The sequence below is a fragment of the Oncorhynchus masou genome, chromosome 19 (assembly GCF_036934945.1).
Source record: "Oncorhynchus masou masou isolate Uvic2021 chromosome 19, UVic_Omas_1.1, whole genome shotgun sequence".
Classification (NCBI taxonomy): Eukaryota; Metazoa; Chordata; class Actinopteri; order Salmoniformes; family Salmonidae; genus Oncorhynchus; species Oncorhynchus masou.
In genome coordinates this window covers 20,974,540-21,001,857 of record NC_088230.1, presented here as the reverse complement: position 1 = coordinate 21,001,857, position 27,318 = coordinate 20,974,540, and the positions used below count along the sequence as shown (strand labels likewise).

The window sequence follows — 27,318 nt, the reverse complement described above, 5'->3', positions numbered from 1 at the left end:
TGCCTATGCCATTCGGCCATCACTCATTCATATATTTTTTTATGTACATATTCTTAGTCATTCCTTTACACTTGTGTGAATAAGGTAATTGTTGTGAAATTGTTGGGTTAGATTACTCGTTGGATATTACTGCATTGTCGGAACTAGAAGCACAAGCATTTCGCTACACCCGCATTAACATCTGCTAACCATGTGTATGTGGCAAATCAAATTTGATTTGATTTGATCTGCATGAACGTGCCTTAGGCATGCTGCAAGGAGGCATGAGGACTGCAATATATTGCAATGTCTGTACTGTGAGACGCCTAAAACAGTGCTACAGGGAGACAGGACGAACAGCTGATCCGAACATCACACCTCGGGACAGGTACAGGATTGCCACAACAACTGCCCGAGTTACACCAGGAACGCATAATCACTCCATCAGTGCTCAGACTGTCCGCAATAGGCTGAGAGAGGCTGGACTGAGGGCTTGTAGGCCTGTTGTAAGGCAGGTCCTCACCAGACATCACCGGCAACGACGTCGCCTATGGGCACAAACCAACCATCGCTGGACCAGACAGGACTAGAAAAAAGTGCTCTTCACTGACAAGTCATGGTTTTGTCTCACCAGGGGTGATGGTCGGATGAGCGTTACATCGAGGCCTGTACTCTGGAGCGGGATCGATTTGGAGGTGGAGGGTCCGTCATGGTCTAGGGCGGTGTGTCACAGCATCATTGGACTGAGCTTGTTGTCATTGCAGGCAATCAAATCGCAGGCAATCTCGACGCTGTGCGTTACAGGGAAGACTTCCTCCTCCCTCATGTGTTACCCATCCTGTAGGATCATCCTGACATGACCCTCCAGCATGACAATGCCACCAGCCATACTGCTCGTTCTGTGCGTGATTTCCTGCAAGACAGGAATGTCAGTGTTCTGCCATGACCAGAGAAGAGCCAGGATCTCAATCCCATTGAGTACGTCTAGGACCTGTTGGATCGGAGGGTAAGGGCTAGGACTAGGGCTATTCCCACCAGGAATGTCCAGGAACTTGCAGGTGCCTTGGTGGAAGAGTGGGGTAACATCTCACAGCAAGAACTGGCTAATCTTGTGCAGTCCATGAGGAGGAGATGCACTGCAGTACTTAATGCAGCTGGTGGCCACACCAGATACTGACTGTTACTTTCGATTTTGACCCCCCCTTTGATCAGGGACACATTATTCCATTTCTGTTAGTCACATGTCTGTGGAACTTGTTTAGTTTCTGTCTCAGTTGTTGAATCTTGTTATGTTCATACAAATATTTACACATGTTAAGTTTGCTGAAAATAAACTTTTGCCGAGTTTATCTGTCATGCACTAGGTAACCTAATCTTGTAATTTCCCCTCTCAGAACACCTTACCTGTCAATCATATCTGAGGCAAAATGAACGAGTGTAGGAGCCATTGCTGTAATTCTTGCAAAAGTAAATTGTAAGTAACTGAAAATAGATGATTTAGTGAATTGCTCTACAACAAAAGTAGGTAGTTTTGTAAAGTTTGCAAAAGAGGACATGGGTCTCTATTAGCTGATAATTAACCACTAATATCGATTTTAGACAGCGCTACATCGCACAGATCATTTGTCATAAAAATGCTCTGAGACAAAAAATCTGAAACATTTTCATCTACTTTTATTTATTGCATAAACATGTTACTCAACACTTCTGTCTCTGCCTTTAATTTCTAGTAAGGTTTTTAAGATGTGTCTGTTTATGCATACAGAGTGATGTGACATCACAAAACATTATTGATTAGAATACAAATGCCTCATACAGTATAAAAAGGAGTTATGGATGAAAGATTCTACCACCAGGTGAGTGCGGTGGGGAGGAGCTGTAGCCTACTGTACAATACATCAAGAAATAACTATGTATGTGAATGTACTAAAATTCCATTGACATACACAGCCTGACCTCTGCTCCATGTCCTTGTTAGGCCAATGATTGACTGACGAGTGAAATCTATTTGTCTTACTGACATGGCTAAAAAGACACAAAACGTATCGAACTGGTGAGTTTGTATACGCTGCTTGACAGTGCTCATCATGGACCTGTACAAAACAACGTTCTTGCTAGGCACTCTTTTAACTGCAGGTAAGATATAGCTGGCATCATTTCACGTGTTGGAAGTTGAAGTGAACTGAAGGATTCCCACACAGTGTTTATACTTGCAAATTAAACATTTATTCACAAATTAGTCCTTCTATCTGTTCCCTTAAGTTCTTTGCTAGGTACCTGTGTCTACGAAGTTACTTCATGTGTGCTTAGTTCTTCAACATAATCATTTTGTAAGATTATCTTCTGTCGAACCTTATAACTGAAGCAGTTAGTTTAATTACATTGGATGTATTGTTCTTAGTTACAATGTATTACAGTGTATTGCAATTACTTATCTATTTGCCTTTATTTAGGGCTAGGTTTACTGCTGTAGTGGATGTACACTACAGTGGAAGAATGAGTAACTACAATACTTGTTACACGGTACACAGTAATAAGAACAATGTAAAGTGTTGAAACACTGTTTATCACATTAACGCTTCTATGTATTTTTCTTACTTGTAAATTGTTTTGAAATAACTTGTTTTTTTTTCTGTAATGTATGTCCACTCCAGAAATGACTCATCTGTCAATAGACCTTCATGTTGTAACCTCTATGTTAGTGGTCTGTAACAGCAGTTTATACCTGGAACCATTGGGTTTAAGCATTGCATCACAGAGAAAGTGTAGGCAAACAGGGCCCGGTCATTTTTTCAGTCATACTCAGTATTTGTTATCTGTTTGTCCTTTTAGTCAGTGCGGTTGTCCTGGACGAATATGCAAAAACAGAGGGCGCTTGGATTCTCTCTTTGGTGAAGAGGGAGTATTCAGTAGGCACAGTCCTAGAATGTGCTATCAAGTGTAACATTGAAACAGCTTTCACTTGCAGGTATCATTATGCTTATGGTCATTAATAGTAATAATGAATTCATTTTGGGGAAATGATTTCATAGTCAAAATTAATTCTGAAATGTTTCTTGGTAGGTCCTTCATGTACATTGAAAAGGACCAAGAATGTTTGACAATACCAGCAAATGGCAAAATAGAGTCTGTTCTGAGAAGAACCAGCACTTCTCTATATGAAAAGAAAGGCAAGTCCTAATGTTTTTCTAATTTTTCTTGATATGTAGCTACAGATTTTCCCTTGTTAAAAATGTATCAACCCATACAAAAATGTCCATTCATGTATTACAAATATTAGAATACAAATGAGTTTCATGCGACTGTATTGGTCAACATTATTTTTGGTTAATATTTAGCTACCTTTTGTGGAATGTCCAGAAAGAGGTTTGGACTGTGTCAGTAAACAAACCTAAGAGTTGAAGCAGATTATCTAAACAAGAGAGTCCAATCAGTCCTTCAGTGGGAGGCACATAGGTTATATAAAATTCCATACTGACCATATATGACAACATCTCAGATAGTAAAAGCCTGATGATGCTTTGTAATTAACCAAGGGGGAAATTGGTACACTGCTGAACTTGCTCAATAAAAAGTCAAAGATTAATAACCAATCAACCCACCTACTACTGTTGAGACATCTTATTCTCTGTCTTTACAGAGTACTTGATGGAGTGTGTAAATGGAATCGGTATGGACTACAGAGGAACAAAGTCCAAAACAAACTCAGGGAAGACTTGCCAGAGATGGGCATCGAAATATCCACACAAGCCTAAGTATGCTCTGCCACAATTTGCACCAGATCTGGCGCCAGAACGAATCAATTGGATAGGCCTTTGATTTCAATGAGCTGGCACGTTTTTAAACGGGACTTGCGCGTTCACAATTGTTTTTAATTGCAGTAATAGTAACGACCACAGGCAACTCGTGAGTTTAAAGTTTGGGGAAATTTACAACTTATCCTACAATTTCTACCAATCTGCGTGCCAGTAATGTATATGTATATATGCGCATTTTCGTGGAACCGTTTCATTTCAATAATAACGTTTTACTTTCTCAGAATCATTGTCACGTGGTTAATCATAAAAATATTAAGTAAAATCCTAAAAATCTAAAAGTTCAAATTCAATTATGGCGAGAGCACTAGCCTCTGCCATTTCGACACATTGATACTCTGTGATCCATTGGCGGCTAAAGAAACAAGAGCATAGAACTCAGAGATGCAGCAGTAGACCTTGAACTTCCATCGTCAACCAAGTAAAATAAATAGGCCTAAAGCCAACAGATGAAAACAGTAGAAAATATCCTGATAAAAATTCCGGTTCTTTCAATCATATTCATCTCTCTAATCTGCCTGCCTACCTCATTTTCTATCTGTCTTGAGCTATTGCTAGTGAAGTGCAACAATGTATTAAACCATCACTTGGTCCGTCCCGGAGCTTTCGCTAGCGAACTTGCAACATTGTATATATCAACTAGCCTATTCCGGGCCCTCGGAGTTTCCTGGGCCAGTGAGTTCGGGACAGAAAGCTGTTTTTAATGACGTTTACTCTGGATACATGGGATATATTTTGCTCTTTCACACCAAGGCTTGTTGATTGATATAGAAAAAACAGACTTCGTTGAGTTGCGTGAGGCGAAGAAAAAAATGGTGGTGTATGTGGTGAGTTAAGTCAATCAGAAATCAGACATTGTCAAATGGGCACTTTCCTACATATTCATGCATTCTGGAGAGAGACGCAACATATCTTCGCCACACCACCTTCTCCTTCTCTTGATGCAACATTTTAAATTATACTCAAAGCAAATGATGTTAAAACATATTTTAGACGCGTTTCACTGACAGCCGCAACTCAATCAGCTTGATCTATTGCCATGCCCACTACCCAAATTACCGGCTTCCCAAATGTTTAAATAAGATAACGAAACTCTGGCTCCCTGGTGAAGTATTTTGAGTTATTTTATTTAGAGATGAGTAATTATATAATTTAAGCGAAACATCCATTTACTTTCGGGCAACCCTGCAACCTATCATCCTAACAGAGCACTGTGCACCCGTCGACTTTGGTTTCCAACCAGGGTTGCCAGGTCAAGTTCAAATTTCTAAAACAATGACAACTCATAACTTGCTAAAAAGGCCTGAAAACATTTTACAGCAAGAGAGTAGTTGCCATATCTACACAATAAACCCATTTTACATAACGTTATCGAGACAATTAAGAAGGAATATCATAGTAACTTGTAATGTTAGAAACAAAATTCCGGTTTCCTCAAAATTATAATTATTGCAAGCTATGACATGACTTAATTTAGGAATTTTAATATGTGACAAGAGAAAAGATGATTCGCCCTTAATAAACTCGCCAGATCGTTTTCCATCAATGGATGTCGATTTAAAGGGAAGGGAGTATAGTATATGGCCAATACACCACGGTTAAGGGCTGATCTTAACACGACGCAACACAGAGTGCCTTGATATATTGGCCATATACCACAAACCCCCAGGGTGACATATTGCTATTATAAACTGGTTACCAATGTAATTAGAACAGTAAAAAGTTATGTATTTCATACATGTGGTATATGGTCTGATATACCACGGCCTTCAACTAATCAGCATTCAGGGCTTGAACCAGGTTTATAATTGTAAATAAATCCCTTTGCGCATGTGCATGATTATAGATAAATCTGACAGGAGAGTTTGAGTGATGAAAGTTGGACAGAGGATCTCGAAATCTCTGATCAAGAAAATCTTGGATGAATAAAAAAAACGAAATGTTAAGCTATTTTCTGGCTCTTATAAATGGCCCATTTGCAAGAATGACTTGTCATTTCAATAGGTATAGGCAGGGGCGCCGTATGTAAAAAAAATAAAATAAAAAAAAATTAAATGATCAACCTATCATCATTAATATAACATTTGATTTACAATGTACTAATAAAACTAACGGTTTATTTAAAAAAAAAAACATTTGATGGCAAAATTAAACATCCAGAGAGCCTCTGTATTGCTGAGAACAGACTGAGAACAAGATATATCTCAAAGTAATGGCTGGATTGCCATAAAATGTGTGCACAATCAAGACCCCAAGTGGAAGAAACCTATTGATTTGATGACGACTTGACCTTTCCTCTCGCGCCACTATCAGGCCTTTTCGTTTCCATTTCCATTTTGTTTTCCATTTCCACTTTTACAGCTGCTTATTTTCTATTTGGTATGTACTTATACTTAGTTAAAAAATCTGCTGCTGATTTTATTATATTGTTTGTTATATCATTCTATAGATGATAATGTTAATTCATTTTAATTGAAGAGGTACATTTAAGTTATATTTATTTTAAGTTATTCATTAATGTTAAGAGAATTTTCTATTCAAGAATTTGACCATTAAAATCACATTTAGACTGTAAAAGATGGCCTTTAGCACATTTCTTATAGAGGGTATCAGTTTTGCATCAAATAGTGAATTCCACTGTATGCAGAATGTTGCATGCATGTCTGCACAGTGTTATATTATCACAGCTCACTGTCAGTAAATATCCTACAGTAAATATTGGACTACAAGAGAGTTCCAAGCCTGCAAAGGTAGAGTTATTTAAAGCTTTGAATGGGTTGATTGGGTTCTGGAAGTGTGTTCTTACAGCAGCAATTGGTGTAGCTGCAGGGTTGGTGGGGCCTGTGGTGGTGTTTCCTAATGTGATATATTTTCATAGCGCACAAAATCCCTGGCAGCGCCCATGGGTATGAGCTACAGACTAAAATCGAATAATTTTTTGCCATAGTTTGCTAAAATAAAGGCAGGTAGCCTATAGCCCCTGATAGACCTATATCTCATTTCAGATAGTCTTCAGTAGCCTAGACAAGATGTAGACAAGATGTAAACTGAACAATCTAGCCGCTTGCTTAGTTCAAACTGACTAATTTATTCAACATAAATAGCGAGGCGATTTCTCAATAAGAAGTGCTTGTTTCCCTAGTAGCCTGCTGGAATATGATACTGAGGATGGGGTCATAATTTCAATTTCTGAATTAAAAATGTATAATATGTATATGAACTGAATTTGTTTGTTAACAACAGCCAGTGTTTATTTTTTTGAATTGGTTTACCGTCAATCTAATGCGTTGATAATAACACAAGGCTACAACATCAATAAACTGAAGGTATAGGCTATTTAATAAATTGGTTTGTCAGCTCCAGGTCGGCTACATAAGTGGCACACATTGATTTGCAATGACTCCAGTGATATCATCATTTCAACATATATATTGTATCAAATGGTAGCCTACAGTGACATATACATTAATAGGCTACTTGATGGGCAACAGAGGCAAATGTATAATTCTCCACATCTGGCCTAATGTCAGTTTCAATGGGGTCTTTTTCCTATAAAAAAATAACCACAAGAGGGAGTTCCATAACTTCCATTTCAAATTTCCAATCGGGGAGCCCCCGAGACCAAAGACTGAGCATGCATAAAGCACTACCGGTCAAACCCTCCCCGACCCGGACGACGCTGGGCTAATTGTGCGCCGCCTCATGGGTCTCCCGGTCGCGGTCGAAATATATATAAATTTAAGAGAAATGCCTTGGCGGGCGCGGTGCAATTTAGAAATAGCCCAAAAACCTGCAACATCGTTTTCAAAGTAGCCCAATTAGGTTAAAAAAACGCAAACATGGCAACACTGTTTCCAAGTCACAAAATACTGAAACCAGAGAGTTCTATATAATGACGAGATAATCATGTCAATTCAATTCAATTCAATTCAAGGGGCTTTATTGGCATGGGAAACATGTGTTAACATTGCCAAAGCAAGTAAGGTATATAATATATAAAGTGAAATAAACAATAAAAATTAACAGTAGACATCACACATACAGACGTTTCAAAACAATAAAGACATTACAAATGTCATATTATATATATATATATACAGTGTTTTTACAATGTGCAAATGGTAAAGGACACAAGATAAAATAAATAAGCATAGATATGTGTTGTATTTACAATGGTGCGTGTTCTTCACTGGTTGCCCTTTTCTCGTGGCAACAGGTCACAAATCTTGCTGCTCTGATGGCACACTGTGGAATTTCACCCAGTAGATATGGGAGTTTTTCAAAATTGGATTTGTTTTCGAATTCTTTGTGGATCTGTGTAATCTGAGGGAAATATGTCTCTCTAATATGGTCATACATTGGGCAGGAGGTTAGGAAGTGCAGCTCAGTTTCCACCTCATTTTGTGGGCAGTGAGCACATAGCCTGTCTTCTCTTGAGAGCCATGTCTCCACCCTAACAATGGGAAAGGGGGATACCTAGTCAGTTGTACTACTGAATTGCATTCAACTGAAATGTGTCTTCCGTATTTAACCCAACCCCTCTGAATCAGAGAGGTGCGGGGGGTTGACATAATCCAGACAGCATCGGATGAATGGTCAACACATACTTCGACAGAGGGGCGCTGTTTCGCTCGCTCGGATGCTTTAACTGAGATTGATGAGTCTTCCTGTTGGGGCGCGTTTCGGTCAAATAAATTATCAATATTTCAACATTTTAATTTAATATTTTTATTTGGACGGGCAAGGGGGTACGTTAGATTGGGCCAGGCCACCCATAGCTGTCCCTGACAATATTTCTCATATTCCTATTAAGTATTTTATTTCCAAAATATGGACAACCCGAAGATAAAAATAAAAAAAGAGTTGTAAACGTTTTGTATAATTTTTTGCCTACAGTTTTGAAAGTAGTGGAACATAATTACAAATAATTTTTAGACTGCAACTTGACCGCAAGAACCTCAAACAGATATAATACTTAACTAAATAATTTCAAACCTTGCTATCAAACCTTGCTTACATTTGTATACCTTCGGAAAGTATTCAGACCCCTTGACTTTTTCAAAATTTTGTTAGGATAATGCCTTATTCTAAAATTGATTAAATTGTATTTATTCCTCATCAATCTACACAGAATACCCCATAATAACAAATTACATTTTTGCAAGTTTATAAAAAACGTAAATATCACATTTACATACATATTCAGACCCTTTACTCAGTAATTTGTTGAAGCACCTTTGGCAGCGATTACAGCCTTGAGTCTTCTTGGGTATGACACTACAAGTTTGGCACACCTGTATTTGGTGAGCTTCCCCCATTCTTCTCTGCAGATCCCCTCAAGCTCTGTTCGGTTGGATGGGGAGAATTACTGCACAGCTATTTTCAGGTCTCTTCAGAGATCGGGTTTTAGTCTGGGCTCTGGCTGGGCCACTCAAGGACACCCAGAGACCTGTCCTGAAGCCACTCCTACATTGTCTTGGCTGTGTGCTTAGGGTCGTTGTCCTGTTGGAAAGTGAACCTTTTCCCCAGTCTGAGGTCCTGAGCGCTCTGGAGCAGGTTTTCATCAAGGATCTATCTGTACTTTTCTCCGTTCATCTTTGCCTCGATTCTGACTAGTATCTCAGTCCCTGCCGCTAAAAAGGCCTGATTGTTGAGTGCTGCAGAGATGGTTGTCCTTCTGTAAGATTATCCCATCTCCAAAGAGGAACTCTAGAGCTCTGTCAGAGTGACCATCGGGTTCTTGGTCGGGTTCCTGACCAAGACCCTTCTCCCCCAATTGCTCAGTTTGGGGGGGGGGGGGCAGTTCTAGGACGAGTCTTGGTGGTTCCAGACTTCTTCCATTTAAGAATGATGGAGGCCACCCTGTTCGTGGGGACCTTCAGTGCTGAATAAATGTTTTGGTACCCTTCCCCAGATCTTAGCCTCGACACAATCCTGTCTGAGAGCTCTACGGACAATTCCTTTGACCTCATGGCTTGGTTTTTGCTCTGACATGTACTGTCAACTGTAGGACCTTATATAGACGAGTGTGTGACTTTCCAAATCATGTCCAATCATTTGAATCTTTCACAAGACATCTTGTGGCCTTGTCACATGTAAAATATATGAAATAATTAAATAACATACAAAATATATATATATACAGTACCAGTCAAAGTTTGGACACACCTGCCCATTCAAGGGTTTTTCTTTATTTTTACTATTACCTACATTGTAGAATTATAGTGAAGACATCAACACTATTAAATAACATTTATGGAATCATGTACTAGCCAAAAAAGTGTTAAACAAATCAAAATATATTTGAGATTTGAGATTCTTCAATGTTGCCACCTTTGCCTTGATGGCAGCTTTGCACACTCTTGGCATTCTCTCAACCAGCTTCATGAGGTAGTCACCTGGAATGCATTTCAATTAACAGGTGTGCCTTGTTAAAAGTTAATTTGTGGAATTTCTTTCCTTCTTAATGCATTTGAGCCAATCAGTTATGTTGTGACATGGTAGGGGTGGTATACAGAAGATATCCCTATTTGGTAAAATACCAAATCCATATTATGGCAAGAACAGCTCAAATAAGCAAAGAGAAACAACAATCCAATGTTACTTGAAGACATAAAGGTCAGTCAATCCTGAAAATTACAAGAACGTTGAATGTTTCATCAAGTGCAGTCTCATGAGGCTCTCATGAGGACTGCCACAAGAAAGGAGGACCCAGAGTTACCTCTGCTGCAGAGGATAAGTTCATTACAGTTACCAGCCTAAGAAATTGCAGCCCAAATAAATGCTTCACAGAGTTCAAGTAATATACACATCTCAACATCAACTATTCAGAGGAGACTGCATGAATAAGGCCTTCATGGTCGAATTGCTGCAAAGAAACCACTACTAAAGGAGACCAATAATAAGAAGAGACTTACTTGGGCAAAGAAACACGGGCAATGTACATTAGACTGGTTGAAGTCTGTCCTTTGGTCTGATGATTCCAAATTTGCGATTTTTGGTTCCAACTGAAGTGTCTTTATGAGATGCAGAATAGGTGAATGGATGATCTCCACATGTGTGGTTCCCACCGTGAAGCATGAAGGAGGAGGTGTGATGGTGTGGGGGTGTTTTGCTGGTGAAACTGTCAGTGATTTATTTAGAATTAAAGGCACACTTAACAAGCATGGCTACCACAGCATTCTGCAGCGATACGCCTTCCCATCTGGTTTGGGACAATCATTTGTTTTTCAACAGGACAATGACCCAACACACCCCCAGGCTGTGTAAGGGCTATTTGACCAAGACAGAGAGTGATGGAGTGCTGCTTCAGATGACCTGGCCTCCACAATCACTCAACCTCAACCCAATTGAGATGGTTTGGGATGAGTTGGACTGCAGAGTGAAGGAAATGCAGCCAACAAGTACTCAGCATATGTGGGAACTCCTTGAAGACTGTTGGAAAAGCATTCCAGGTGACACTGGTTGAGAGAATGCCAAGAGTGTGCAAAGCTTTCATCAAGGCAAAGGGTGGTTACTTGGAATAGTAAAAATGAAGAAAAACCCTTGAATTAGTAGGTGTGTCCAAACTTTTATTGTATATAGAATGACAAAGCTGTAAAACATTATCTTACATATAAACCAACTTAGTGAATATAATTTGTGTTTAATATGAGGGTTTCAGCATTAAATACCCTTAACACTCTTTGATTTATTTTACTATGTCAACATGTATTTGTTGTCAATGTTTTGTAGTCAAACTGGTGGCAGTAAATCGTTGGAAGAGGTAATTGAACATTGAAAATAATGGCATTGTTGATTAGATGTTTTGTTCCATTAATTAATTAATTATACACAGATGTAAAAAAAAAAAAATGAATACTCTATATAAATACACATTTTTGAAGTTACTCAAGTATAAATTACCAAAGTTATGATAGTTTGCCATTTATTTTCTGTTAATTACCAAAACGACTGAAGATTCCAGTTAACTTTGGTAAATTACCGATAGCCTTGCAACCCTACATATATCGCTCTACTATCCACGAGAATACTGTAGAACAGATTTCCAAAATTAAAATCCCTTGGAGCTTATTTGCTGGTGTTTTTTAGTCTTTTATGTCCAACAATAGAAAAAAATATTTTGCTCAGAAAACTTGGAGGACCAAATAAAATCAACCACATCCTGCAAGAACAAAAAAATCGAATTCATACAATATGTTATGAGTTTGTAAGTGCTTAAGATCCTGTTCAATCTCTTAAGTAACTTGTGACGCTAGATTTCTTAACACCTAAATTAAATCCACGTTATCTTTGTGAATGCCTCTTACAGCATGACTCCATCAACACACCCCAAAGCCGACCTGGAGTCCAACTTCTGCAGAAACCCTGATGGGGACAGCAAAGGTCCATGGTGCTACACAACAGACCCTGACATCAGATGGGAGACATGCAATGTCCAGAACTGCAGCGGTACCCTCAATATCTTGTTATGTCCCAATAAGCTAATGAAACAGCTGGTGTCATCTTGGCACAAAAGTTAAGATTTCAAAACCACTAAATTACTATCTATATTTAACAAAGAGTTGACTACTTTTTTTAGTCACTCGCTCATCCTGACAGTTCAATTAAAAAAAATGTTGTGGGTAATTTGGTGATGTAATTTGGAAGTGTTTTATTTCTAAAGTGTTGTGGTTTGGTCCATAGAGGAATGCATGCACTGCAGTGGTAAGAACTACAGGGGAAAGATCTCCACCACTGAGAATGGCTACACCTGCCAGCACTGGAACGCCCAGAAACCTCACAACCATGGCTACATTCCCAGCGCGTAATAGGCTCTCTCTCTCTCTCTCACTCACTCACTCACTCACTCACTCACTCACTCACTCACTCACTCACTCACTCACTCACTCACTCACTCACTCACTCACTCACTCACTCTTCTCTCTCTCTCTCTCGGTAATATCTGCGTAATAACTTTGACTGTGAGCTCCAAACGTAGTGGGACAGTGACACATTTTGTATTGTTTTGTACTCCAGCTCTATCGATTTTGAAATTATACAACGACTATGAGGTTAATTTAATTTGAGTGTATTTCCATCCATATTGGCTGAACCCTTTAGAAATTACAGCACTTTTTGTACATAGTCCCCCATTTTAGGGGACCAAAAATATTGTGTATTAAAGTAGTCAAAAGTCTTTGGTCTTATATTCATACCATGCAATGACTAAATCAATCTTGTGACTTTACAAATTTGTTGGATGCATTTGCCATTTGTTTTGGTTGTGTTTCAGATTATTTTGTGTCTAATTGAAAAGAATGCTAAATAATGTATTGTGTCATTTTGGAGTCACTTGTATTGTAAATAAGAATATAATGTTTCTAAACACTTATTCATTCATGTGGATGCTATTATAATTATGGATAATCCTGAATGAATTGTGAATAATAATAAGTGAGCAAAGTTACAGATGCATAAATATTAGCATGTCTTGGGGGTATGATATTTGTGCGGGTGTAACTTTCTCCTAGGCCGTCATTGAAAATAAGAATTTGTTCTTTACTGACTTGCCTAGTAAAATAAAAATGTACAAAAACTGCTTTCATTTCTAAACTACTTTAATTTCACCCGTTAAGGATGAAAATACCCTCAAATGTAAGTTTATAATCTGCACTTGAACCTCATAATTTCAAATCCAAAGTGCCGGAGTACAAAAAACAAAAAATGTGTCACGGTCCCAATACTTTTGGGCTCACTGTATATGTCTAACCATGTGCTCCTTCATCTCATTCTCTCCCCCACCCCCACCCTCCCTGTCTCTCCAGTCTTCTTGAGAAGTACCTGGAGGAAAATTACTGTAGGAACCCAGACGGAGACCCCAGACCCTGGTGTTTCACCACCAGCCCCTCCAAACGCTGGGACTTCTGCTCAATCCCTCGCTGCAGTGAGCTATCATAGATATACAACACTATTACTAGTATATTGTCTATGGCTTGCGAAACCTGGACCCTTTCTACTCCCTACTAGCGACTCTGTCACCCCATTTATTATTTTCATCTTGTATCTCTTTTGTCTCCCATGACCCCTGTTTCCCCTGCTCTTTCACATAAATATAAACAATTTAATTAAAACATGAGTTTACTAACTCCCAGGGAGTTTTCCTCACTCTTTCCCTCTCCCCTAGCCTCTGAGCCTCCCAGGGTGGTGGAGGAGCTCACCTGTGCCACAGGCGACGGCAGTGCCTACAGGGGAACTATCGGAGTGACAGCATCTGGGAAAGCCTGTCAGGTCTGGGCATCTCAGACGCCCCAACAGCACAACAGAACTCCAGACAACTACCCATGCAAGTAAGATAGACCCACGAGATTGGGCAAATTGCTTTTACTCAAGCAAGAACCGAACTTTGCGTTTGTCAGTGTAGTAGATCAGTGTTTTAATGTCTTATAGATACCGGCTGACTGTGATTTAACCAATATGTGTGGTTGTTTGTGTTCCTGTCAGAGGCCTGGAACTGAACTACTGCAGGAACCCAGACCATGAGAAGATGCCCTGGTGCTTTACTACAGACCCAGAGACGCGTTGGGAGTACTGCAAGGTGCCTAGCTGTGGAGATGTTCCTGGACCAGGTCACTTGACACTGCATCATGATGATGATGATAATGAAGATTACATTGATGATGTTACTGCATTGGATTTATATAGCTTTCTCAAATGCTAAAATCGCTATATACTAACTACATAGCGAAACTCACGTCATCCACTAGCAATCCATATAGCCTACATTTTTCACCAAAATTCATATTTAATTTGGTTGATGTGGCTCATATTGTTTTTAAACCTCAGATTACGCAGCTCCCCCTCCAGCTGAGGAAGACTGCTATGTGGGCGACGGGACAGACTATCGTGGTATGGTGACAGAGACCATCAGTGGGAAGAGATGCCAGTCCTGGAGCTCGATGACACCTCACAGTCACAATAAGACACCGCAGGTCTTCCCTAAAGCGTGAGGCCGAGAGCATAGTCAAATAATCTCTAACCACTGGGCAAAAACTGGTTGAATCTACGTTGTTTCCACGTAATTTCAAACTACAAAATCTATGTGATGACACTGAATCAATGTGGAAAACGGATTAGATTTGCAAAAAGTCATCAACGTAAGGGCATTTAGAAATTGTGTAAATCAAATGTAAATCAAAACTAGTTGTTGAACTGATGTGTGTGTCAAGTGGGTAATGTATATCTCTAGCTTTATCTCTGTCTTCTACTATCTAGTCATTAAAAGCCAAACAATGTAATATGTCATCTTCAGTGTCTGAGGACATTATGTCTTTTATATGTGCTTCACAGCGATTTGAGAAGAAACATGTGTAGGAACCCTGATGGCGACCGTGCACCATGGTGCTACACCACTGACCCCTCTGTTCGTTGGGAGTTCTGCAGTGTGAATAGATGCCCAACTGCTCCCAAGCCTACTCCTAAACCTGACAAACATGACCAGCCCGAACCAAAACCCTCCCAGGCACCCTCAGACGACAGCAGAGGTAATCTATCCATCCTTTCATCAGTGCTTGGGAAGCTATTTTGAAAATATACAGTGATCTCCAAAAGTATTGCGTCGGTGACACATATTTTGTTGTTTTGGCTCTGTACTCCAGCAATTTGGATTTGAAATGATACAATGATTATGAGGTTAAAGTGCAGACTGTCAGCTTTGATTTGAGGGTATTTTCATCCATATTTGGTGAACCGTTTAAAAATTACAGCACTTTTTGTACATAGTCCCCCCATTTTTGGGGACCAAAAGTATTCACTTATGTGTGTATTAAAGTAGTAAAATGTCAAGTATTTGGTCCCGTATTCCTAGCATGCAATGATTACATTAAGCTTGTGACTATACAAACTTGTTAGATGCATTTGCTGTTTATTTTGGTTGTAATTACGATTATTTTGTGCCCAATATTAATTAATGGTAAAAAATATTGTGTCATTTTGAAGTCACTTTTATTGTAAATACGAATAGAATATGTTTCTAAACACTTCTACATTAATGTGGATACTACCATTATAAAAGATCATCCTGAATGAATCATGAATAATGATGAGCGAGAAAGTTAGACAAGAATCTTGCCACCAAGACATGCTAACCTCTCACCATTATGATAACAGAAGAGGTAAGCATTTTTTGGGGGGGTATGATATTTATACATCTGTAACCTTCTCACTCATCATTATTCACGATTCATTCAGCATTATCCATAATCATAGTAGCATCCACATTAATTAATTAACAAGAAAAAGTTTAAACGTCTTGAGTCAATAAGTATTCAACCCCTTTGTTATGGCAAGCCTAAATCAGTTCAGAAGTAACAATGTGCTTAAAGCTGCAATATGTAACTTTTTGGGCGATCGAAACAAATTCAAAACAAATATGTGTTATAGATCTGTCAATGTCATTGAAAGCAAGTCTAAGAAGCGGTATATATGTTCTTTGTGTGCTATTTCTATGCTTCCCGTTCTTACATTTAGTTTTTGCTTCTTTTACTTTCGGTTTTGTACACCAGCTTCAAACAGCTGAACAATATAATATGTTTGCTTTTGGAAAATATATTTCACAGCAGTTTAGATGGTACAATGATTATTTACACTATACTTGCTTATTTTGTCAAATCAACTAAAATTAGGCTTAACTATTAGAATTTTAGCAACCAGGAAATGCTGGTGCAATTTCTGCATAGTGCATCTTTAACAAGTCTCATAATAAGTTGCTTGGACTCACTCTGTGTGCAATAATAGTGTTTAACATGATTTTTGAATGACTACCTCATCTCTGTACCACACACATACAATAACCTGTTTGGTCCCTCAGTCGAGCAGTGAATTTCAAACACAGATTCAACCACAAAGACCAGGGAGGTCTTCCAATGCCTCGCAAAGGTCACCTATTGGTACATGGGTAAAAATATAAAAAGCAGACAATGAATACCCCTTTGAGCATGGTGAAGTTACACTTTAGATGGTGTATCAATACTCAGCGATTTCACCATGACTTTAAAACAGTTACAGAGTTTAATGGCTGTGATAAGAGAAAACTGAGGATGGATCAACAACATTGTTGTTTCTCCACAAAACTAACCTAATTGACAGTGAAAAGAAGGTCTGTACAGAAGAAAAATATTCCAAAACATGCATCCTGTTTGCAACAAGGCACTAAAGTAATACTGCAAAATATTTGGCAAGGCAATTCACTTTTTGTCCTGAATACAAAGTGTTATGTTTGGGGCAAATCAAATAGAATACATTACTGAGTACCACTCTCCATATTTTCAAGCATAGTGGTGGCTGCATCATGTTATGGGTGTGCTTGTAATTGTTAAGGACTGGGGATAAAAAACAATTACAGAATGGAGCTAAGCACAGGCAAAATCCTAGTGGAAAACTTGGTTCAGTCTGCTTTTTACCAGACACTGGGAGATGAATTCACCTTTCAGCAGGACAATAACCTAAAACAGGAGGACAATTCTACACTGGAGTTGGTAACCAAAAAGACAGTAAATGTTCCTGAGTGGCCAAGTTAAGGTTTAGACTTAAAGCTGCTTGAAAATCTATGGTAAGACTTGAAAATTGTTGTCTAGCAATGATCAACAACCAATTTGACAGATCATTTTGAAAATAATAATGAGCAAATATTGTACAACCCAGGGGTGCAAAGCTCTTAGAGATTTACCCTGAAAGACTCACAGCTGTAATTGCTGGCAAAGGTGATTCTAACATGTATTAACTCAGGTGTGTGAATACTTATGGAGACGAGATATTTCCGTATTTAATTTTCAATACATTTGCAAAAATGTCTAAAATGTCTAAAAACATATTTTCAATGTCTAAAAACATATTCATTTTGAATACAGGCTGTAACACAACAAAATGTGGAAGAAGTCAAGGGGTATGAATACTTTATGAAGGCACTGCAAATCTGAAATGCCATAGACTACAATTCACTTTAGGTTCATTTGCTACCAGAATGTGTAATTTAGCCTATTTAACACAAAAACTATGTTTCAAGTGAGAATTAGGGCTGATGCCAAAAAAGAATGGAAAGTATTGCTTACTTTACCCAAATTTTATTTTAGACAAAAAATAAGTGTGTGTAGTTCCAGTAGTTAGCTACACCTCTACATAAAAATATAGTAATTAATTACTGAAAACACTACCTAGATTAGAATTCAGTTCAACATTCATTCATTCACCCTACATTGTCAATGTTGAGGGAAGAAATGTTATCCCTGATATTGTTTTCTGTTAACTGGCTTTCAGATTGCAAGGTGGGCAACGGGGGGACATACAGGGGTCCTACTTCCATGACCATGTTGGGTGTCACCTGTCAGAGTTGGAGCGCCCAGAGCCCCCATCAGCACGCCAGCTTCACCCCTGAATCCCACCCTGACAAAGGCATGGAGTCCAATGTAAGTTCAAGGAGTCTTCTTATAAGACATATTTTAATCATGTCAGATGATACTGCAGAAGTATTGCATATGACAGACATTTGGGAAGATGTACTTACATTTATTCAGCGCCCCTTTTCACTTTTAGAATTGTAGAAACCCTGACAATGATGTGAATGGACCATGGTGCTACACCACAGACAGAAACCAGAAATGGGACTACTGCCAAATCCCAGATTGCGGTATGTGGACTACTGTGACCAGGGTGCAAATTGTTGGGGAGCCAGGGGGGCTCAGCTCCCTGAATGAGACATTAGCTCTACTAAATACAACAAAAGTCAATATTTGGGGGGTGTCTAAATAATGCTAATTTAACCATTCTCCTTTTTTAAATGCAGTGGTAAATACACTGCTCAAAAAAATAAAGGGAACACTTAAACAACACAATGTAACTCCAAGTCAATCACACTTCTGTGAAATCAAACTGTCCACTTAGGAAGCAACACTGATTGACAATAAATTTCACATGCTGTTGTGCAAATGGAATAGACAACAGGTGGAAATTATAGGCAATTAGCAAGACACCTCCAATAAAGGAGTGGTTCTGCAGGTGGTAACCACAGACCACTTCTCGGTTCCTATGCTTCCTGGCTGATGTTTTGGTCACTTTTGAATGCTGGCGGGGCTTTCACTCTAGTGGTAGCATGAGACGGAGTCTACAACTCACACAAGTGGCTCAGGTAGTGCAGCTCATTCAGGATGGCACATCAATGCAAGATGTGGCAAGAAGGTTTGCTGTGTCTGTCAGCGTAGTGTCCAGAGCATGGAGGCGCTACCAGGAGAAAGGCCAGTACATCAGGAGACGTGGAGGAGGCCGTAGGAGGGCAACAACCCAGCAGCAGGACCGCTACCTCCGCCTATGTGCAAGAAAGAGCAGGAGGAGCACTGCCAGAGCAATGCAAAATGACCTCCAGCAGGCCGCAAATGTGCATGTGTCTGCTCAAACGGTCAGAAACAGACTCCATGAGGGTGGTATGAGGGCCTGACGTCCACAGGTGGGGGTTGTGCTTACAGCCCAATACAGTGCAGGACGTTTGGCATTTGCCAGAGAACACCAAGATTGGCAAATTCGCCACTGGTGCCCTGTGCTCTTCACAGATGAAAGCAGGTTCACACTGAGCACGTGACAGACATGACAGAGTCTGGAGATGCCATGGAGAACATTCTGCTGCCTGCAACATCCTCCAGCATGACCGGTTTGGCGGTGGGTGGCATTTCTTTGGGGGGCCGCACAGCCCTCCATGTGCTCGCCAAAGGTAGCCTGACTGCCATTAGGTACCGAGATGAGATCCTCAGACCTCTTGTGAGACCATATGCTGGTGCGGTTGGCTTTGGGTTCCTCCTAATGCAAGACAATGCTAGACCTCATGTGGCTGGAGTGTGTCAGCAGTCCCTGCAAGAGGAAGGCATTGATGCTATGGACTGGCCCGCCCGTTTCCCAGACCTGAATCCAATTGAGCACATCTGGGACATCATGTCTCACTCCATCCACCAACGCCACGTTGCACCACAGACTGTCCAGGAGTTGGTGGATGCTTTAGTCCAGGTCTGGGAGGAGATCCCTCAGGAGACCATCCGCCACCTCATCAGGAGCATGCCCAGGCGTTGTAGGGAGGTCATACAGGCACGTGGAGGCCACACACACTACTGAGCCTCATTTTGACTTGTTTTAATGGCATTACATCAAAGTTGGATCAGGCTGTAGTGTGGTTTTCCACTTTAATTTTGGGTGTCACTCCAAATCCAGACCTCCATGGGCTGATAAATTTGATTTCCATTGATCATTTTTGTGTGATTTTGTTGTCAGCACATTCAACTATGTAAAGAAAAAAGTATTTAATAAGAATATTTCATTCATTCAGATCTAGGATGTGTTATTTTAGTGTTCCCTTTATTTTTTTGAGCAGTGTATGTTTTACAGTGGTAAATATGAAAATAAAAGCTTTCAAATGAAACAAACACCCCCACCTCTCTGTCATGGTTTAAACCATTTATTTCTATGTGCACAAACCTCCCTGTCCACAGCACTGTTCACTCAGTAGTGCTGAATTTTGGCCATTGCTGAGCTCCTTTTAAAAGCATAGATTTTCCTTTGCACTTGCTCATTTTGGCCATTTGTTTGCCATGCGCCCTTGATAAAAAAGAGCATATGCCTTTATTCCAATGCATTAGATTTATCTGTTGATTTATCGTTTGGTTTTGTCAGTCAGCTGTTTAGAGCACTCATTGCGGTGTTCTCTGAGCCGTCCTGGCCAGAAGAAGTAGACCATTTATTTAGCTTTATTCTTTTCTATCAATATTTGTTTTCTTTCCTGGATCAGCTGATGGTTGCCAATATTACTAGACAACTAGCCTACAGCTAGACACCAATCTGCATCCAACCCATCCAACATTAATGACAGTAGACCTATAGTTGATTCTTTTGGTTAGAAGCATTACATTTTGCAATGACATAGGCCTGCATTATTTTGGAATTGTGTGCTCATGAGAACGGTTTTCATGGCAAAACATAATTACATTTTACGTAGGCATAGTTATACTTACAGTGAATTTTCCGAGATCTCCAAGATCCAGGAATCGTACTGGATTTAAGTTCAATGTTCTAATTCAATTGTTAAATGCTTAATAGTTGCAAATAACACTGTCATAAATGTCATTCATGAAAGGAAAGACATGTAGTGTTTTATGTCACACGGTCTATGAAGACTCCAAGCATTCAACTCGTGAATTATGACCAGGTCATGAACTAAAACTCTCGTGTTCATGTGTGTAAAATTGCCTCGGCTGAGAGGGCAGGCTACCAGCAGTGGTGTAGAGGCCTAGTGGAATGTATGTGCAGCTAAATGCAGTTTAACCACCTTTTTCAGAAAAATGCAGTGAAAGTATAGGGAGCGTTATTTTTTTCACGTGACTGGAAATCAGAGTTTACCCACCAAGTATATTTTTTTACCACTACACCACTGGCTACAGAAAGGCCTATTTGAAGTGCATAGTACTCGGCCTACACATTGTAGCCTCGTCTAGTAAATTGACCCTGTGTGTTAGGGTGACCATCCAGTTTTTCCTGGGACAGTTTCAGCCCCATTTCAGGAGTCCCGACTTTTCAGGCTACAAAAAGTACATTTGCCAGCAAGCCGTTCAATTAATGTAGGCCTCTACTCAATGGCAATCACTGAATGTCATTAGGCACAACTTTTGGTGTTTTGTAAACAGATGTGTATTTCCATTTCTATTATTTTGGAGTGGAGGAACATGCACAGGTAGCCATCTTTTTGAAGTGATTTGTTTGACAATCAGATTAAAGCATCATTAATGGTTGTGTTCATGCCACATTAAAAGCTAATACATTTGTACCTTAAATTACTTCTTTATTATAGACCCATAAAAAAATATTGTGCACCCAATAACCCCCCTACCCGAATGTCACGGTGTAATTCACACTCTGATTGTGAGTGATAGTTTCTGTTAATAATTATACAAATGGCTGTTGTTTTAACACAGTTGCTTTAACCAGATGTACTGTATGTGGTCACTGTATGTATATCTGCCTGCATTCTATCTGGTCTACATTGTAGAATTCACAAATAAAAGTGTATTTTTGGTCTCCAGCTGGCTTGACATGTGGGCAGCCTGTTACAAAGCCCAGGAGGTGTTTCGGTCGCATCGTTGGAGGTTGTGTATCCAAACCCCACTCATGGCCCTGGCAGATCAGCCTCAGGACTAAGTATGGAGGATAGCATCCCATTCCCTTTCATGAATCTCATTAACATATTGATAATTACATACAATAAGACAAAACAATATCTCACAGAGAACTTACTCACTTACCCTTCTGTCTGTCCCTCTGCAGCACTGGCGTCCATTTCTGTGGAGGAACTCTGATTGCCCCTCAGTGGGTCCTCACTGCTGTCCACTGCCTGGAGAGGTGAGAGAGCAGCCCTCATCAGTGCCCGTATGAGGCTTACTACTCACTAAACCTATACCAACCAGAAGGGCAGTTATACATACTGTGCTGACACTGACGCTGCAACTGCTTTAAGTTACAGTTTTAACTGTGGCCAAGTAGACTACTGTGGCTATTTGATTATAATGTAGACCTACCAGAGTGGCCTACCATCAAAAACAATGGCGAAAAATGCATCACATAACGTTTTAAGATGGAAATAGTTGTTCTATCGTTCAGCCTACGTGTGGTGTTCAATGTAGGCCTACATTTCATCAGACTTTTGGGAGAACAAAAACATGAAGGGCTTGACATTAACCTGTTTCTTCACTTGTCATTCAGACAATAAGGTGACTGAAAATGTTGTGTTGTTTGATGCACGAAACCACTTTACAATTTTTTAAATTTGTATTATTCCCATACCATTATTACAGAGAATCAGACAAATGATGCCACCCTCTGCCTATTGGCTACTTATCTTATTCAAGTCTGTCTGAAAATACAACACTGCCCCTTTAAGACATAAAACAATCTCTTTACCTGACTTGCTTTTCAAAGATGTCTAGAAATGCACACATTTTGTGCTCTTGTAGGAAGCAACCAATCCCCCATTGTTGACAAGAAATTAGCTTTATCCGGCGTAACAACTCACTAACTAGCAAATAGTATGAACAAATGTGTACAGGTGGCTACATATAGCTCTCGCTTGATCTCAGAACAAGTGACAGCTCATGACAGCTCATGCTGTCCAATTCAAAGGGAATGGCACCGATCCATATATGGCCATGGCTATTTGCATAAAGGCCTCCTGCATAAAGGCCTCCTGCAGATCTGATTGGTTATGGTGTTGTTACGGGTTTCTTCTAATTCCTCCTCTGACGAAGAGGTGTAGCAAGGATCGGACCAAAATGCGGCGTGGTAATTTTCATACATGTTTAATGAACGAATAAACACGAACAATACAAAACAACAAACGTAACGTGAAAACCTAAACAGCCTATCTGGTGACAACAAACACAGAGACAGAAACAATCACCCACGAAACACTCAAAGAATATGGCTGCCTAAATATGGTTCCCAATCAGAGACAACGATAAACACCTGCCTCTGATTGAGAACCACTCCAGACAGCCATAGACTATGCTAGACACCCCCACTAAGCCACAAACCCAATACCTAACAAAACCCCAAGACAAAACACACCACAATAAACCCATGTCACACTCTGGCCTGACCAAAATAATAACGAAAACACAAAATACTAAGACCAGGGCGTGACAGGTGTACCGGTCTGTGTAGACTATAGTATGGGTCTGACAGGTGTTGCATGGTCAATCCAATGTCTGCATTGGCCATACAGTATTTACGGTGATATTGCCTCAGCAGAAGTCAGGTCATTTATACTTCTTGCCCTTTGCCGAACAGTCCAGAGCTGTTGTGAAAGAAGTTGTCAAGGAAGTGAGTTTGTGTTTATGCAGGACCTCCCACCCTCACCTACAGTACTGTCAACCAATAATGTCAATGTGGAGCTATATGGAGCCCCACTGCAATGTGGTACAGAGATCAAGGGCTCCCGAGTGGCGTAGCGGTCTAAGGCACTGCATCTCAGTGCTAGAGGCGTCACTACATACCCTGGTTTGATTCCAGGCTATATCACAACCGGACGTAATTGGGAGTCCCATAGGGATGCGCACAATGGGCCCAGCATCGTCCGGGTTAGGGTTTTTCCGGGGTAGGCCGCCATTGTAAATACGAATTTGTCCTAACAGACTTGCCTAGTTAAATAAAGGTTAAATACATAAAAATACATTTGGCATCTGCGTGCCTCAGGAGGCTCCGCTATTGCGTCACACCATCCATATGGAGCCTCCGACCACATTGTCAGATCAAGCATAAATTGGCTTTGAGTCGTACATGTCAGTGCAATAGAATCCTATGCCAATGCTTTGCCTACGATAAAATATATTACACAGTTTGTTTGCATAGTTCATTTTGTTCCGGTATGTTACATTGAAAGTGGCCAATATTGTGTGAGTGTTAGCCTCCTACACAGAAGAAAAACAACATTACTGTTTAGTCATGTTTACTGCGAGGCCTAATTATGGATTACATACAAGTACATCTGTCTGTGTGTGTGTGTGTGTGTGTGTAAATCAGCTCAAAGAGGCCATCTGCCTACATGGTGGTATTGGGAACGCATACAGAGGGAGCAAATGAACCATCCAAGCAGGAGCGTAAACTGGAGAAACTGATCCTGGGACCTAGCGAAACAGACATTGCACTTCTGAAGCTGGAGAGGTGAGTGAGGCCATGTCATTGTCTTTAATAAAAACACAATATAATGTTTTATATGTTTCTTGCTGTTTGGAGGTCCGAAGCTGTAAAAAGACTTGTGTGATTGATTTGCAGCCCTGCAATCATAAATGACAAGGTTTTACCAGCATGCTTACCTGAGAAGGATTATGTGGTACCACCTGGAACAGAGTGCTACGTGACAGGATGGGGAGAGACACAAGGTTCAAGACTCATGCATGTTTTTTCCCCTCATGGTTGCTCTCATAAAATGATACAAAATTAAGTTATTCTTCTGTCCAGGACTCCATTACTTTGTTGATGCAAATATACCAATAATGTTTTTATATTTTCCGACATGAAACATTGATCTTTGTGTTTGTAGGAACTGGTGGAGAAGGGCTCCTCAAGGAGACGGGTTTCCCTGTTATAGAAAATAAAGTGTGTAATCGTCCAGCTTACCTGAACAACAGAATCAAGGACCATGAGATGTGTGCTGGGAACATTGAAGGGGGAGCAGACAGTTGCCAGGTATGCATTGATGTTGTGTTTCTCTTGTCCAGACGCTGTTTTTGTTTAGTTTCATGTTTATTTTTATTAAACCCTCACCCTGCACTTGCTCCCCAATTCCCAGCGTCTGTCGTCTCAAGGCCTTTACTGTTACGCCCTGATCGGTTTCACCTGTCTTTGTGTTTCACCTGTCTTTTGTTCACACCCCCCTACAGGTATCACTCATCTTCCCCATTATCCCCTGTGTATTTATACCTGTGTTCTCTGTTTGTCTGTTGCCAGTTCGTTTTGTTCGTAGAACCTACCAGCATTTTGTTTCCCTGCTCCCGCCTGTTCCTTGCTCCTGTTTTCTAGTTTCCCGGTTCTGACCGTTCTACCTGCCTGTTGTCCTGTACTTTTTCCCCACTACTCTGGATTACCGACCTCTGCCTGACCTGACCCTGAGCCTGCCTGCTGTCCTGTACCTTACACCCTCTCTGGATTATTGACCCCTGCTTGCTTTGACCTGTCGTTTGCCTGCCCCTGATTGAGGAATAAACGTTTGTTTCTTCAACACTGTCTGCACCTGGGTCATACCTTAAAACATGATAGTTACAATAAGACCTTCTTCCAGTCTTCAGTAGTCCACTGGCAATGCTTCATGGCCCAGGCAAGCCTCTTTTTCTTATTTTGCCATCTTAGCAATGGCTTTCTTACTGCCACTCGACCTGTCAAACCTGTAGCTCGAAGTCTTCGCTTCACAGTTGAAACTAAGACTTGCTTCGACCAGTGTTATGCTGTGCTTGAAGCTGTTGTCTTGTGAGCTGCCTCACGCGCAAGCTTTTCTCTCAGAAGCTTGTCTTCTGATTCTGCTGTGGCTTTGTCTGCCAGACCTCTTCCTGCCAGTTTCCAAGTGCCTTTTGATGGTGTAGGAAACTGTACTCATTGACAACTTGGCTTTCGTTGCAATTTCTCTAAAGAAAGACTTACACTTTTAAGGGTTATAGTCATCTGTCTTCCTTTAATTGCCTTTTTCTCACCATTATGATAGCAATATACAGTGGGGCAAAAAAAGTATTTAGTCAGCCACCAATTGTGTAAGTTCTCCCAATTAAAAAGATGAGAGAGGCCTGTAATTTTCATCACTTCAACTATGACAGACAAAATGAGAAAAAACATCCAGAAAATCACATTGTAGGATTTTTAATTAATTTATTTGCAAATTATGGTGGAAAATAAGTATTTGGTCACCTACAAACAAGCAAGATTTCTGGCTCTCACAATGTGATTTTCTGGATTTTTTTCCCTCCTTTTGTCTGTCATAGTTGAAGTGTACATATGATGAAAATTACAGGCCTCTCTCATCTTTTTAAGTGGGAGAACTTGCACAATTGGTGGCTGACTAAATACTTTTTTTGCCCCACTGTACTACTTCCTGCAGTAAAATACTGTCCAAATAATGCTTAAGAGGGTGTAGTAACAGTCTGTTCCAACACTGCTTTTATACAGACAGAAGGATTGTAATTAATCAGCAAAAGTTGTGACACCTATAGGAATTGTTAGCATCAACTTTCAAGGCTGAAATGACTTCCATTGCTGCAGAACAGCTGTAAGTTGTTAACCCATTACTTGTTCCCTGAGAAATGCCTTTTTTTTTCAATTCTGAAATGTACATACTTTTTCAGTTTTTGGTAACTGAAACTTTTATTTTTAACCTCTGGCAGTTTACCGCTTACCTTTTGTACCATTTCAGGTTATTCACTGGACTTGAACTGCTTAAAAACAAATCAACTGGAAAAATGGGGGGTGTTCTAAAACTTTTGACCTATAGTACATGCTCAGCAACAACTAGTAATCATTTGATTTCAGTAAGGACTGTGTGATTGGTTGTATACTGCAGTTTCCACAATGAGTTTAAGTTGACTGCATTGGAGTGATGATGATAATGTTGGTGATGATGTTTTTGACCTCTTCCAGGGTGACAGTGGTGGCCCTTTGGTGTGCCATGCTCAGAACACCTTTGTTCTCCAGGGAGTGACATCTTGGGGTCTGGGATGTGCTAACGCCATGAAGCCAGGAGTGTACGTCAGAGTATCGAAGTTTACGGATTGGATTAACAGTCAGATAAAGATGAATTCTTAACCCTCTACTATACATCCATAATCTCGAGGAATGGATCATTTGAGCCCTAAATGTAGTTTTATTAAGACTTGTAAGACTTGAACGTACAAATTAAATACCTGTCGTCAGTGATTTCTTCCGAAATTGCAAGGTTCATTGTTTTTGTTTAGAAAATAAAATAAAATAATTCTATTGATAA

The 27,318-nt window shown here is 40.0% G+C and overlaps 1 protein-coding gene across 3 annotated transcripts; it reads left to right on the top strand.

Moving 5' to 3' along the window:
- The first annotated feature begins 1,957 nt into the window (after positions 1-1,957).
- On the top strand, positions 1,958-27,318 carry LOC135505987 (plasminogen-like). 3 transcript variants are annotated; one of them, XM_064925303.1, is made up of 20 exons: positions 1,958-2,115; positions 2,812-2,947; positions 3,043-3,149; positions 3,620-3,734; positions 12,106-12,245; positions 12,480-12,600; positions 13,601-13,719; positions 13,960-14,122; positions 14,277-14,401; positions 14,619-14,778; positions 15,123-15,316; positions 18,087-18,235; positions 18,363-18,456; positions 21,884-21,998; positions 22,125-22,199; positions 24,375-24,515; positions 24,627-24,733; positions 24,895-25,040; positions 26,552-26,607; positions 26,752-26,896. In XM_064925303.1, exons 1-20 carry the CDS (start codon positions 2,067-2,069, stop codon positions 26,879-26,881), a joined length of 2,442 nt encoding a protein of 813 aa, XP_064781375.1. In that variant the 5' UTR covers positions 1,958-2,066; the 3' UTR covers positions 26,882-26,896. The 3 variants fall into 3 exon arrangements, with proteins under 3 accessions (XP_064781375.1, XP_064781378.1, XP_064781377.1); XM_064925306.1 differs by lacking the exon at positions 26,752-26,896 and having other exon boundaries at positions 26,552-26,626; XM_064925305.1 differs by lacking the exons at positions 26,552-26,607; positions 26,752-26,896 and adding an exon at positions 26,976-27,318 and having other exon boundaries at positions 1,959-2,115.